This window comes from Coturnix japonica, chromosome 7 (assembly GCF_001577835.2).
Source record: "Coturnix japonica isolate 7356 chromosome 7, Coturnix japonica 2.1, whole genome shotgun sequence".
NCBI classification, from domain to species: Eukaryota; Metazoa; Chordata; class Aves; order Galliformes; family Phasianidae; genus Coturnix; species Coturnix japonica.
In genome coordinates, this window is record NC_029522.1 from 33,183,358 (window position 1) to 33,197,097 (window position 13,740).

The 13,740-nt window shown below is 44.8% G+C and overlaps 2 protein-coding genes across 6 annotated transcripts in view; one reads left to right on the top strand and one right to left on the bottom strand.

The window, feature by feature from the left end:
* Nucleotides 1–7,769, bottom strand: part of CCDC148 (coiled-coil domain containing 148) — a 34,792-nt gene extending 27,023 nt beyond the window's left edge. The window contains exon 1 of one of the 2 annotated variants that reach the window (XM_015869296.2): nucleotides 7,643–7,769. In XM_015869296.2, coding sequence (XP_015724782.1) covers nucleotides 7,643–7,685 — 43 coding nt within the window. In that variant the 5' untranslated portion in view covers nucleotides 7,686–7,769. The remainder of the gene's footprint in view (nucleotides 1–7,642) is intronic. The other variant, XM_032445701.1, reaches the window with a different exon arrangement.
* Nucleotides 7,770–7,828: 59 nt separating this feature from the next.
* The window catches only part of PKP4 (plakophilin 4), a 42,293-nt gene continuing 36,381 nt past the window's right edge, over nucleotides 7,829–13,740 (top strand). For 3 of the 4 annotated variants that reach the window (XM_015869288.2, XM_015869289.2, XM_015869290.2), the window contains exon 1: nucleotides 7,829–7,963. The gene's annotated coding sequence lies outside the window, so the exon portion shown is untranslated. The remainder of the gene's footprint in view (nucleotides 7,964–13,740) is intronic. The other variant, XM_015869291.1, reaches the window with a different exon arrangement.

A 13,740-nucleotide genomic window follows, 5' to 3' on the forward strand; every position in this document is an offset into this window, starting at 1 on the left:
CTAAGAGCGTATTTCCACTTCAATTAGGCACTATCACAGGCTTTGCACGTGAAGAAAACATGCATGCAAAGCTAGAGATGGGGTGTTTCAGCAGAACTGGATGAACACCCAAACCACAGCACAAGGGAAGGCTGCACTCAGCCAGTCTGCCCCAAACCCCCCCCCTCACCCCCAGCTCCACCTCACCAATGCTCCCTGGACACAAACTCCACCTGTAGTGGTGCAGCTTTGGCATTTGCCTGCTCCCACAGTACATAGCAGACCAGCAAAGTCTGTTCATCTGTATTTTGTGGAGTTATTTTTCTGCTGTTCTAGCGAGTCGAACCAGCTTATCCACACAAATTCCAAGGATGGCCCAATGCATCATAGAGAAAAGCAGAGAAGAGCAGCAGAAGCAATTGAAAGGGAATGACTCTGACAGAGAGCTATTAATTTCAGTCAACCCAAACTGTGTAACTGCAACCAAGGATACTTAGTATTGTACGTTCCTGTGAGCTATATTTCTTCCTGACAGCATTCTGCATTGCAGAATCATCAAAAACAGCTTAAGTGTAAAATCCTGACCAAGATGGACAAGTTTCATTGAATGAAGCTCCATTATTGCTGCAATAGAAACAGCAAATGCAGTTGAAACTATAGCCACAACTGCACATACAGTCATTCCTGTGTCTCCAAGCCACTGTTTGATATTCATACCGTATGTTTAGTTAATGATGAAAGTTAGAAAGCAAAGAAAAATCCTGGCTATCAGGTTCTGTACAAGGAATATTGGATGAGGGCAGCAAGTAGAAAATAGTGAACACGCACTGACGGTGTGACATTTCCCAGTGCGTCTCAGTGCATGTTCTCCTATGCTATTTAAATGATAGGAAACTCTCCCTCGCACTAAACCAAAATCAACAAAGTCTAAACGTCATCTACCCTCACCCCAAAGCACTTAGTAACAAGAAAGGGACCATTCCAAGTTTGTTCTGAAAGAAATTGTCAGTACTGGCTGGTCAGAAGTTCCTTTAGGCCAACATCTGATCACGGAGGCTGAAGTTAAAGAAGAAAGAAAATACGATAATACATTGAGAGTGTGTTCCTATTATGAAATATTAATGTTTATTTTACAATCTAGTAGTCACTTGCAAACAAATTCACAGTGCTATCCCAAAGTCTGCACGTTCCTCAAGGGGAAAAGAAAGAAAAGAATTAGCGTATTCATTTTGTTGATCCCATTTCCTGTCCTTAATGCAATTGTTTGGGTCTAACCTGTAACCACGTAACCAGGACAAATTCATCCAGCTGAAGGACTAATTCTGCACAGAAGCTGCTGCTTTGTTTGGCCTGTTTGTGATGGTAATCAGCGTCTGTGTGCGCATAATTCTCTATCTGCATATATACTTCAGTTGGAATTGATTTTTTTTATATCAAATTCATTCTATATGTAGATTCTCTATGTAGAGACTTATAAAGCACTGTATAGAATGGGAGTTGCTTACATACTTGCTAAGTATGTCAAGACACACAAGTAGGAGAGTACACCTGAGGGAACTGATGCAAAAAAAACCACCCAACCAAAACCCCACAGCAATCTGGGCATTCTGCTGTCATTCCAGGGCCACTGCATTCAATGAAGTAAGAACAAGTGCTAAGAACAAGTCCTCTCACGGCCTTTTCTGCACTCATGCCATACGTTTGTCATTCAGACTTTCAACTGAAATCATTTTTGGATACCACAAATTCGATGTTATGGCCACTACAAAATGGAAAATGAGTATGTTGAGATCATTTTGGAAAGGGCAGAATCTGTTTAAACCCATCTTCAGTAACTAGAAAATGTAGCAAGGAAAATTATATCGGCACTGCAAGTTTATTTATTTTTGCTGTAATGCCACTGTTTCTAAAACCTCTTCAATGCTATCAAAGTCCCTCTAAGCCTCAGTTCAGGCACCATGCTTCCAGGCTTTGTTCTAACTTCAATGCAGCCTCCAGGTTGGAAGCCTCGATGCATCATAGAAACAAAAAGTACAAGAGAAGAAAGAGGCTTTGAACAGAAGCCATTGCTGCATAGAAGACTGCTCCCCATGCCTGCTAAACCAGCCGTGTCTACAAGCGGCCGTGACTAAACCCTTTACTAACAGCAAGCAGCACAGGGCACACCAGCCATCCTTCCCTGCTCCTGCTGATAAGTCGGTGCTTCAGTACAGCCCAGAACTCTGCAAGGTAATATGGATCTGTCCTCTTAAAGGAAGGATCATGCCTCCAATTTGACTAAACATTTAAGAACGTTCTTAATGCAAATGCTTGCGCTTCAAGTACATGACTTAAGCATAATCTTAAATGGGAATACCAGACATAAAGGTAAGATGCTGTTCCCTTTCATTTAAATAGAAATTCAGCTCCACAAGTGTTAGTCAGCATTTCTGGAGCAAGCAAAGCCTGCACAGTTTGCCATTAGGCCGTCACACGTCACAGCTCCTGATGGCTCTTACTCAGCAAAGGTCCCAGTTCCACAAGCATGAGACTTCACAAAGAACGGAACTATTAACTTTAAAGGAGCCTGGATCTCACTGCCCCCATTCAACACATCATTTACATACAAAAGTCTTTGCCGATTCAGATGATGTCATCATCATTTTTTCTTCTCGGCTAAATTGATACTAATTGACAGAAGAGTAAAAATATTGTGGAGGTGGCATTTAATGGTCTGGACATGCTATTTAAAATAAATCTTTTAAGCAGGTTTTAAATCAGATATATTATAAATGTAAAGTCCATGATATGAAGCCATATCGACTCTACACAAAACACAGTTGAACAGCAGAATCACTGACAGTTTAGTAGGTGCAGAGATTTTGGGGGAACAAGCGTTGCTTAATTTTGCAACAGCAGGTGTTGGCAGTGCCAGTAAATCACTACTGATGTACACAGTTAAAAATAAAGACCAGGAACGAAACACTGAGTCCAGTGAAAAACGTTAGGAACGAACAGGAGCTGTGATGACAGGAGCAGGACAGATGTTTCCTGGCAAACTCAGGAAAAAACAAACATTCAAGTCCCCCAGTTTCAGTGCTCTCCCATTCTGATGTCTAGAGATCTCTTAATATCTAGGGGGAAAAAAACCCCAAAGCCTTCCACTAAATATTAGGAGGAAACATCAATTTCTTGGCTTTGCATATTTCCATTCAAAGGAAAGGGATTCTAACATGCAGGTGTTTGAACACTCTGGTCCTCAGTATTGTTAGCAAAAAGAGGCAGAAAAGTCACTCATTGTACAGGATGGAGTAAAACTAAAAATAACCACCTTCAGTCAGACTCGTTTCCTCCTACCAGCAAAACGAGTGCCTGAAAATCCTCCTCCAAAGATAGCACAAGAGAATACTTTCATCATTCAGTGTCAAAACAATTGTTAGAGAAGTCCCACAGTTGGATTATCATTCACATCATCATTCCTTAATGAAAGAACTACGGAGCTGTTTGAAACAGTCAGGTATTAGAAACTGTATGTTCCCAGAAGTGACACAGTCCTCTTTGTCTGATAAAACTTCATTAAGTAAATCTCAATCCAGAATATGAAAATCAGTTGGAGGAACACTTTGAGAAATCAGCCTGTTGGAAGAACCTGCCAGGGAGCAAAACAGAAACAAAACAAACAACCTTTCTGAATACCCATACACAAACTATTATAGGCTTCTATTCCCCTCTTATATATTTGAATAATATAACTAGCAAACCTGAGATAAAATAAAGGAAATCCCACATAGAAAAAAAAATTGTTTTCACCGTAACAATAACAAAGGAAACCAAATTTCTGATAGTGGACAAAGGACACGGGAAGGTGGGAAATGGAGTCACCCAAACCTGCCAGGCAGCAGGGACACAGCTGCCACTTGGCTGTGTTGATCTGTGCAAACACGGACAGACCATCTGCACTGACCAAGGGTAGCGTTTAAAAGTGAGCCAGACAACACACCTGCCCATACCAAAGCATCATTGAAATTCAGAGCATTACCTCCATGTGTAGCATTAAAATATTACAAATTAAACCATATGCTTTGACACGTTTATGTAAAAGATTCACAGGTAGAAGGGAATGAATTTATCCATCACAGGAGCCTATAATTTGCTCCATTATTTAAGAAGTAACAAGCATACAGTAAAATTGACCCTTAGTTAGCAGACTTCAAAGCATGTCTGCTCATTCAATCCCATAGCTGAAAAGGAGCATATTTGCAATGGTGCATAGAACAGCTTAGTACTATGCTGTTCTGCTATCCTTCATATAAAAAACACAAACAAACATTGATCAACATCACTCATTTAACATAACAGAGATTAAAACGCAACAGAAAAGTGTGGAAGAATCAGCATTCCCTGCATTACACCAAAGTGTCTCGGTGTTGCCTTTTTCTGCTCATGGAAAACAAAGTCAAAGCAACAGTCTGAGGCACTCTAAAGAGGGAGATGTTAGAGGAACAAAACATTGCAATTTCATTATCTCTTCAGGTTCATCAGGTCTGGAAAAAAAGCATTTCAGCCACCCACACAAAACTGACATTGTCTGATTTCTCTCTTGAGCCAGAAATAAACACAGACAGCAGAGAAGCCCTAAGAAAAGCTGTCCCCTTACTTAGGGTTTCTTTGCTTAAGAGCACCAATGAAATGATGCTCCTGGCCCCAAATTTAACCTGCCTTCCAAACACTGAAACGAGCCAAGTAAACCCTTCTCACGCCTTTAAGTCAGAAGAACATTTAACTTTGTGATTAAAAACAAAGCCAGTCACCTTGGTAACATAAAAAACACATTCCCTCTAAGAGGTGGTTCCCAGAACTAGGCAAGGCACAGCACTTCAAACTGCCTGTAAGAAAGCACTGCACAGTTCCTTATTTCCACATTTATGATCCATACAGGTCATTCCAAATTGTAGAGGAAAGAAAAAAAAAAGTCTGTTTTGTTATTTATAAAAGCTTTGGTGCCATTCTCCTTCCTAAGGGCTTTAGATTTACCCTTAGTCAAGGACTCTGCCCTGCAAAGCATATGGCCATTCTAGTCAGGATCCAAAGGACAATGTAGCTGCATGGATAACCTTAAACATACCAAAACAAACAGTTTTGTAAGGTCTGGGTCAGTATTGTATGTTCTTAGTACTACGCAAATATACAACAGGAAGCAACAGAACATTTTTCTAAGGGAACTAGAATATATTTAAGAACAACTGACTAACCCTCAACTAAGGCTGCGTGTAATAACCAGAAAGGTCTCATGGGACTAATAGCATTACTTAACAAAAGAATCTTTCTGAAGAGAAGCCCAAAGCTGTGAAGTTTGAGAAAAGAAGCATCTCTTCATTTTGTAGCAAAAAGGGATGGGTTAATGAGAAAAGAAAATGCCTTACTTTAGGTGACAGAGCAACATGGAACAAAAGACTGCGATAAGAGCAGACAGTGCTTCAGAGCAATGTTCCACCTACAGCAACACGGGGCCAGTGGAAAAAGGATGCAGTGTCACAGGCAGGGAGAGCTGGGCTTAAGGGAACTGCAGCAGAACTCTGAGTACCATCACATCTACCATGACATCTGACACTGACATAAATCAATACCAAGTAGTAGCAGAAGTTCAGCAGAAGACACCTGATGTCACTCAGAGCGCACAGAAGTTGTTGGTTCGCTGAGAAAGAAATTATGTTCTGATAACTGAGTTTAAATTTCTGAAAAGAAAAAGATGGAAATGCAAATAACTTGGTGTCATCCAAACAGTTTTCCTCATTTACTTACTGTTAAAGAGAGAAAGAGAAATCTATAGCAAAGACAGAGCATGGTATTATATGCCTCCATGTGAGACTACATATATCAGTAAAAACCCTTCGCTGAAACAAGATGTCACTCCATTACTCTTTCAGAAATACATCTTCTATTAAGTCCCGCATCTCCTTAGTTTACAACAAAGGAGGCACGGGAATGCACACTGCTTTTCAAAATCAGATGAAAATACAGTTTACAACCACCCAAAAGTAATCTGGATCATGATTGAGTTGTTGTGACATCAACACAATGCCTTGCAGTAACTTTTAAAGTCAAATTGTAGGTTTCAGTGAGGAGGGGAAAAGCCCCACACATCCGAATGATTTCCATTGTGAACACTAAGAAGCTGCTCATCTGTTCAGTGAGCCTGCCATGAGCGTTACTCTCTTCTCCAGTCATTTTTTCCCCAAACCTTTGTAATTTCAGCATCTGTAAGAAATTACAGATAAGAGAAAGCACTAAACAGTTTTCAGGAAGAAAAAAAAAAGACAAAGCCAACACTGTTTTGGTGCCTAATACTGATCTTTCCAGTCCCGCTTTTCCAAGGAGCAAGCTTTCTGTGGCAACAGCTCCCACTTTCTAATCAAGGCCATGGTTCCTGTGTGCTTACCTCAAATGAGAAAACAAGTGGTCTTGCAAATAGAGAAACTATCGCTGAAATTAAAGATAGGCATGAGGATGTTTTGCAAGGACTGTGAACGTCGTAGAATCACAGAATAACCTGAACTCCTGGACCCACACAGCACCGCCTGAACACAAACCCTATGGCTGAGAGCACTGTCCAAATGTTCCCTGGCAGCTCACAGCCATGTCCACTGCCCTCTGCAGCAAAGCCTTCCCCTCACTTCCACCTGACCCCCCACATGCTCCAAGCTGTTCCCTTGGGCACTGTTGCTATCACCATAGAGCTGCCATATCACCATAGGCTGCCACAAGGCCACTCCTCAGGCTCCTCTTCTCTGTGCTGATCCAACCCAACTGCTCCTCACGCGTGTTCCTTCTACACAGAAGCATACAGCACTGGAAATGAGCAAGGGAAACTGGAATTTTTGGCCCAGTCTAAGGGTTATGATACCACAGGCTCAGTGAGTCAGCAGGGCACTGTGCACTGCTGCAGTGCTGAGACTGATGGCTCAGACTGATGGCTTAGAATGATGGCTTAGAATGATGGCTTGGAATGATGGCTTGGAATGATGGCTTGGAATGGTGGCTTGGAATGATGGCTTGGAATGATGGCTTGGAATGGTGGCTTGGAATGATGGCTTGGAATGATGGCTTAGAATGATGGCTTAGAATGATGGCTTAGTCTGATGGCTTAGAAGGCCAATGCCACCCTGGCTGCTATCAGGAATAGTGCAGCCAGCAGGAGCAGGAGGTGTTTGTCTCTCTGTGCTCAGCTCTGGTGAGTTCAGGCTGGACATTAGGAGCAGTTTCCTCACCAAAGGAGTGCTCAGGTGCTGTAATACTGCCCATGGGGGGTGGTTGAGTCCCTGACCTTTGGAGACGTCCATAATGTTCAGATGTTGTATTAAAGGATGTGATTTAGTGGGGAAATACTGGTGGTAGTGGACACTTGGTCTAAATGGCCTTGGAGCCCTTTGCCAACCCTGGTAATTCTATGATTCTGAGAGATATTTTTGGGGGAGAATGTTGCAGGTCACACAGCAGCAGAACTAAAATAAAGATAAATGGGATTAATTTCAAATGAAATAACGCTGAAGGTCGCAAGCAGCAAGCTGAAAGGCCAAGAGATGGCAATGAGCCACCTTACATAGCCTGTGCCTCCCGTATGCTCAACAGCAATGCTCAGAAATACACTTATATTTGTTAATATACTCCAATATCGGACACTTACCGGCCGTGGAGCGGCCCGGCTCTCTGTGGTGAACACCCGGCATCGCGCCGCCTCACAGCATCGTTAACCATAGCAACCTCAACTCCCCCCTCCATTGGCGAGCTCATCGCGACGCTCAACCAATCCCGTGCCGTCCTGAGCACCGTACAACCAATAGGCGTTGAGAGGTGGGCGGGGCGTAGCGTGACGTACAGCGGGAGGCGGAGCGAGGCCGGGCGGAGCGGGCGGAGGCGCCACAAGCGCTTCAGCCGCCGCCACCATGGAGACCCCGGGTTAGGGCCCAACCGGACCGACGGGCGGCCTCGCCCGCCGCCGCCTGCGGTGAGTGGGACAGCGGGGGGAGCTGGGCCTTGGGCGGGGGGCGGCGGAGCTCGGGGCCGCGGCGGGCCAGCCGCCGCGGCCCCGAGCTCCGCCGCCCCCCGCCTTGACTCCGTCCGTCGCAGCGCGGAGCCCCGAGGCCGCAGCGTTTGAGGCGGAGCGACGCGGCCCTGTGTGTGTGTGTGTGTGTGTGTGTGTGTGAGTGTGAGCACGGCGGGCATGTGAGCACAGCGCACCTTTGCACCGCGCCGGGATGCAGGGCTGGCCATCGAGGTGTGGTCTGCTCTGCGGTACGGCTGACGTGACGGTGCCGCGCTGTGTCTGTGCCTTAGAGGTCAAGGGAAGAAGGAGAGAGTTGCGTTTTGCTGTTCGATGGGGGAGATTCGTTTGGCCATTGCCGGGCGTTGTGGAGGGGCTGCTCTGTGCTCAGCCGATGGGGAGCATTAATAATTGCACTCTGCACTCCTGCTCGGCTTCACGTGGTTGTTAAAGTGTACACACAGAGGTTGGATCCGAGATGAAGGAGGGAAGATTTAGGTTGGATGTTAGGGGCAAGTTCTTCACTAGGAGAGTGGTTAGGAACTGGAACAGGCTACACAGGGAGGTTGTGGATGCCCCGTCCTTGGAGGTGTGCAAGGCCAGGTTGGACGGGGCCATGGGCAACCTGATCTATGGGGTCTCTATGGGGATCTATGGGGTCTCCTGGGCAACCTGATCTAGTACATGTGTATATTTGGTGGCCCTGCCAGGCAGGGGGGTTGGAACTACATGATCCTTGAGGTCCTTTCCTACCCGGGTCATTCTGTGGTTCTGCTGGATGTTGGCAGTACGTTTGAATGGCTTTGTGAGTGCTGCCTTGGTTTTGTTGGGCTTTATTCATTGATTTATTTTTTTCGGTTGTGCTGAAAATGAGCAATTTCTGCAAGTGTTTCTCTGGTTGTTTGGAAGAAAGCACCTGTTCCAGGGTCGGGGTTAGCAGGAAGAGGCTGTTGTTACAAGCATGAACAATAATTGGGTTTGTTAGCAGAATACAGTGATACCACGTAGAAAAGTGCCCTGGAACGGAGGTGTAGCTCTTGGTGCTTGAGGGGAGGGCCTTGTGATGTCAGCTGCATTTTGTATTGCTCTCATCTCCTATTTATGTTCTTAGTATTTTCCATCAGTGTCCGGGTTAGCACCTGTGTGTACCAGAAGCTTCTCGCTCAGATTCATCCCAGGGTCAATGGAGCAGAGCAGCCCCAGGGCAATGAGGCCCGGTGTCTCCTGCTGTGCTGGTGCTGCTCTGGAGCTGAGGGCAGCCCTGGCTGTGCCCGGGGTGAAGGACAGCAGGGAGGTGAGCTGGGAGCAGCAGCAGGAACTGTAACGTTTGGTGGGAAACGTCTTGTAAGAGTTACTGCAGAAATGGGGTTTTGTTGCCATGTATAAAACACACGGTGCATCTCCGTGATCAGCTCCTGCTGCAGTGGCTCCAACTCCTCGTACTTTCAGGAGTCATTGCCTTAGTTTCTGCATTTCGTTCAGCCACGTGCTGTTCAGGAAGAGGGAAGAACCACTTAAATTTCAGTCAATTGATGTTTTCGTTGTTGTTTTGTTTATTTCATTTTGAATAACGAAGGTCCTGAAACTATCACCAAAAGGAGAGGCTTAAGGTGGAAGTTCTCTCCATGGCAACTGGCAGCACTTGTGGAGCACAGGGCACACACACCTTGGGCATGTGCCGGGCTGGGCAGGGTGACGTGCAGCTCGGTCTGACTCAGCTCTTGCTGAAGGGCTGCGGCTCCAGGGCTCCAACCAGTCGGGCTGGTTTGCGGCTGCCAGGAGCCCAGGGAAGCTCACGGCCCAACTTTACCTTCCTTCCAACTTTACCTTCCCAGGTCTCGTCGCTTCCCTCTGTTCCAGGCAAAGGAAGGCAATAGCGTGTTAGGGAAAGTCAGAGGGCTGGGAAAAACCACTCTTAGTGTTTTTAAACAGGATGGCTTTTAAGCAATTCTGTTGTTTTCAGATATTTTTGATATGCATGCATCTCTTTCCCTATTATTGTTTTCTTCCCTCTGAACAGAAGAGCTAAATAAAGTATTCCTATCACCTCCTGTAGGTACAGAAGGAAAAAACAGCGAAGTACTGTTCTCTCTCCTAAATGTCTCCATGGTCATCTCTCGTGGATCTTTCTTCCCACCCCTGGTCCTTTAATTTGCAAAGCATAGGGAAGCAAAGACCAGCCAACCTCCTGCTAATTGGCTTTTTCAATCAGAGTAACTGTGCCTTTATTTTAGCACACAGAATAAAACTACCAGCTATTACTTTCTGCGGGGGATTGATCCATCATTTAAGAGGAACTGAAGTTAACCTCTTTTCTCTCCCATGCTCTGGGATCTGTTCTTTATATGAGATGTTATCTGGGTGCTTTAACTGAAATGTGGTGAGTTTCTGTGAGCCTTAAATCAAATCTGTAGCTAACCTCGTGTTCTGTGATTTGATATTAAGGGGAAGAAAGAAATCTGTTGTAAGTCCTTTGAAGATGTACGAGCTGCAACTTGTCTGCTTCGCAGCTCAATGGGGGGATTTTTAATGTAGTTACTGTTTATGCAACCATAGGCTAATAATTATGGGCAGTGAGTAAAATTTACCCTCTAGCTATTGGATCCGCAAAGCAAAAGCTTCATAGATACTGTGTAGGCTGTATAATTGGCCAGCCTTTTCTGCTTGTCATACTTGTAAATAGGAGCTCAGAGCACCAGGTCTCCCTTCCCTTAGCAGTGCTATGCATTGGAGCGCTGGGTGGGAGAGCTCTGCGGTGCTCGCTTGCAGTGCCCGTGTCAGCTGGCAGCAGCACAGGATCCAGCACGGCAGCCTGCACAGCCCCAGGTGGGTCAGGGAGCGTCCTGTGCTCAGCTGCAGGAGCGGCACAGAGCCGCCTGCGGGGCAGCAAAGGGGCCGAAGGCAGGAAGGTGGAAGGTAGGGCTGCTTGGTTCTGTGCCAGGCAGGGGCAGAGGTGGCGGAGGTGAGGGGAAGGGAGGAGCCGTGCTGCACAGTGCCAGGCATTGCTGTTTGCTCAGGAGATGTTCAGCTATAAAGAGACAGGGAAGAAGCTGTTGGGGAGGAGGGTAAGACTCGGTTACTGTTTGCTTGCCTGCAAACACTTACTCTTAACAAATCTTACTCTCAACAAAACCTTGTTACAGCGCGTAAGTGGTCTGAAAAGCCTCCGGCTATCACCAGGCTATACTTAAAATGAAAAAGGTGCTCAAAAACATTTGCTTTATATGTGCTCAAATAGAAATTATCCATATCTCAATTGACACTATTTGTTTATGCCATTTCTGCTGGAAATACAACGTGAACAGGACACTTCCCGTTTGGTGTTGATTGCTGTTCTTTTCCTGCCAGAAAAGAACTAAAAGGCTGCTGCCTTCCTAAAGGAAACCTTTTCATTTCTGAACGTGGTCTGCATCATCTCACATTGGCAGTTCTGTTATCACAGAACATGTGAATTGGATGTTGGTGTTTTTGTGTATCACAAAGGTAGATCCAGACGGTGAAAAGTTATAAAGTTGTAATCATTTTTGTTAGCCCGTTCCTGTGGAACGCAGCATTCTGAAGTATGAAGATACAAAATAAAACAAGCCCACCCATCTTTGAAAGAGTTTAAGACCAGTGACAGCTCTTTGAATTCTGCTTCATGGTGACATGCTTCAAAATGAAGGTATTTTGTATCTTTCACAGAAATGAAAACAAAGTATCGTATGTCATTCCAGTTGATTTCAAGGGCTTCCCAACAAGTGAATCCCTCGGAGGAGTTCTGTGTTCAGGAGTACTGCACACATGTGGCACCATTCACCAGTTGTCACTTATAGATTCCTACTCAAGTCTGGTACAGTATCTATAGGTAACTGCGGGGATGGCTCTTAGAGCTGACATTTCTGCTTTGTTTTTCTTTGAAAACAAAACAGCTTTTTGAGAAATAAGGTTCAACACGTTAGCATATGGTAAAATGAGACGGTGTTCATTCATTCATAGTGCATAAGCAGCACACTGATGTGCCCTCTGAGGTAGAGGGCAGTGCGTGCTCCATAGAGTTCACAGACCAAAGGACAGAGTTAGATGAAATAAGCAGAGCAGAGCATCCCAGTGAGGGACTGATGGTAGTACACAGTAACTCCGTGCAGGGCGCTTCCGTGCAGGAGCTTCTCCTCCCTGCTATTTGGGTTAGCCACTAAAGAAACAAAAGGAAGTTTCCGTGGGTTCTGCCATTGTTTCTTAGCATCAATCCTGGTGACAGCCGAGTTTGACACCTGTGAAATTTCTCTCCAATTAAATCAGCTCTTTCCTAGGAGCTGATTCTTCAGTAAATAAATAAATAAGTGGGAGAGCATTGTTTGGAGCTCCCTGCAGAACAATGAGGCTGTTCTCAACGCTCCAAATGTTCCTGTGTCAGTTTCTGAAGTTTTCCTGATTTTTGGTTTCTGGAATTCAAACAGAAAAGGAGTTTTCTTACATTTCTGGTAATGCTCCAGATAATGTTTGTTACAGAAAGGAAGGCTTTATGGACGGCATCACGTAATGTCTGAGGTTGTTTTAACACGTTCAGATTTTAATGGTTCCAGTAAGATAATCTGGGTAGAACATCCTTCATTGGTATTGTGCACGTGTCTTTGCTGATTAAAATGGTTGACAGAGACATCTGAGCTAATCATTGGTTGTTCCTAACCAAGGTTTCCCACCCTGCTCCACTGAAATAAGCGGGCATGGCTTCATTTCTGCTCTGTCTTTCCTTGCCCAGGATCTCATCCAGGCTATCTTAGCTGCTTTCTCTTAACAGAGGTAGGCTGCAGCCTGCTGAAATTAGGTGTGTGTTGCACAGAATTGGAGCCATGCTAGAGCTTTTTATCTGGGGTGCAGAAGGCCTTCTAATACTAAAAGCTGAACTGTGGGGTGTGATTTTTCCACCCCAGTATGAATAAATGTTAACTGTGAGACTTGTGCAGTGGCATTCTACTAGCAGTCATTGACCAATTAACAACCAGCTGCAAAACCTTTGGCAATTTATAGCAGCGTTGAACAGGAGAGCAGAAATGGAAAAATAGAGAAATAAATGGAAAATAAAGAAGAATATTTACTACAGCTTTTATTTCATTAACCTTCCCAGTGTCCTACTCTTTTACATTTGTACTCATCAACAAGCTTGGCTTTTTTTAACTAATGCAGCAGGTGAAGATCTGCACGGAGTCGTGTAGTCCATTGCAATTCAAAACACTGAAGTTTATTTCAAAACACTAATTTCAAAGTCAAATCTTGGTTCCAGCCAACAGATGAATAACTGCTGCTCTTCTGCATCCTTTGCTGCAGGAGCCTGGCATTTGTAGTGCTTAAAGGTTTTAAAAGGAGATTTCTTACAGAATATTAAAAAAATAATCTGAGAAATACCTTGTATTCTGTGTTCCTTCAGGATATTTTTCCCTTGTCTAATATAACATTTAGAAAGGTTCTGCAAGTTAGAGCTCTTTATCTGTTTTGCCATAAGTTTCTGTCATAGAAGCTGCGGATCCCCATCCATGGAGACATTCAGGGCCAGGCTGGATGGGGCCCTGGGCAGCCTGATGTAGTGCCTGACACAGCGCTTGGCAGCCCTGCCTGTGACAGGCGGGTTGAACTAGATGGTCCTTGAGGTCCCTTCCAGCTCAATGTTCGATGATTCTAACTTGTTGCCTAATATCACTGTCACAGGTTTGGATCCTGTAGGAGATCAATTATGAAGATTTTGTGTTTAAATTGGTTGTGGT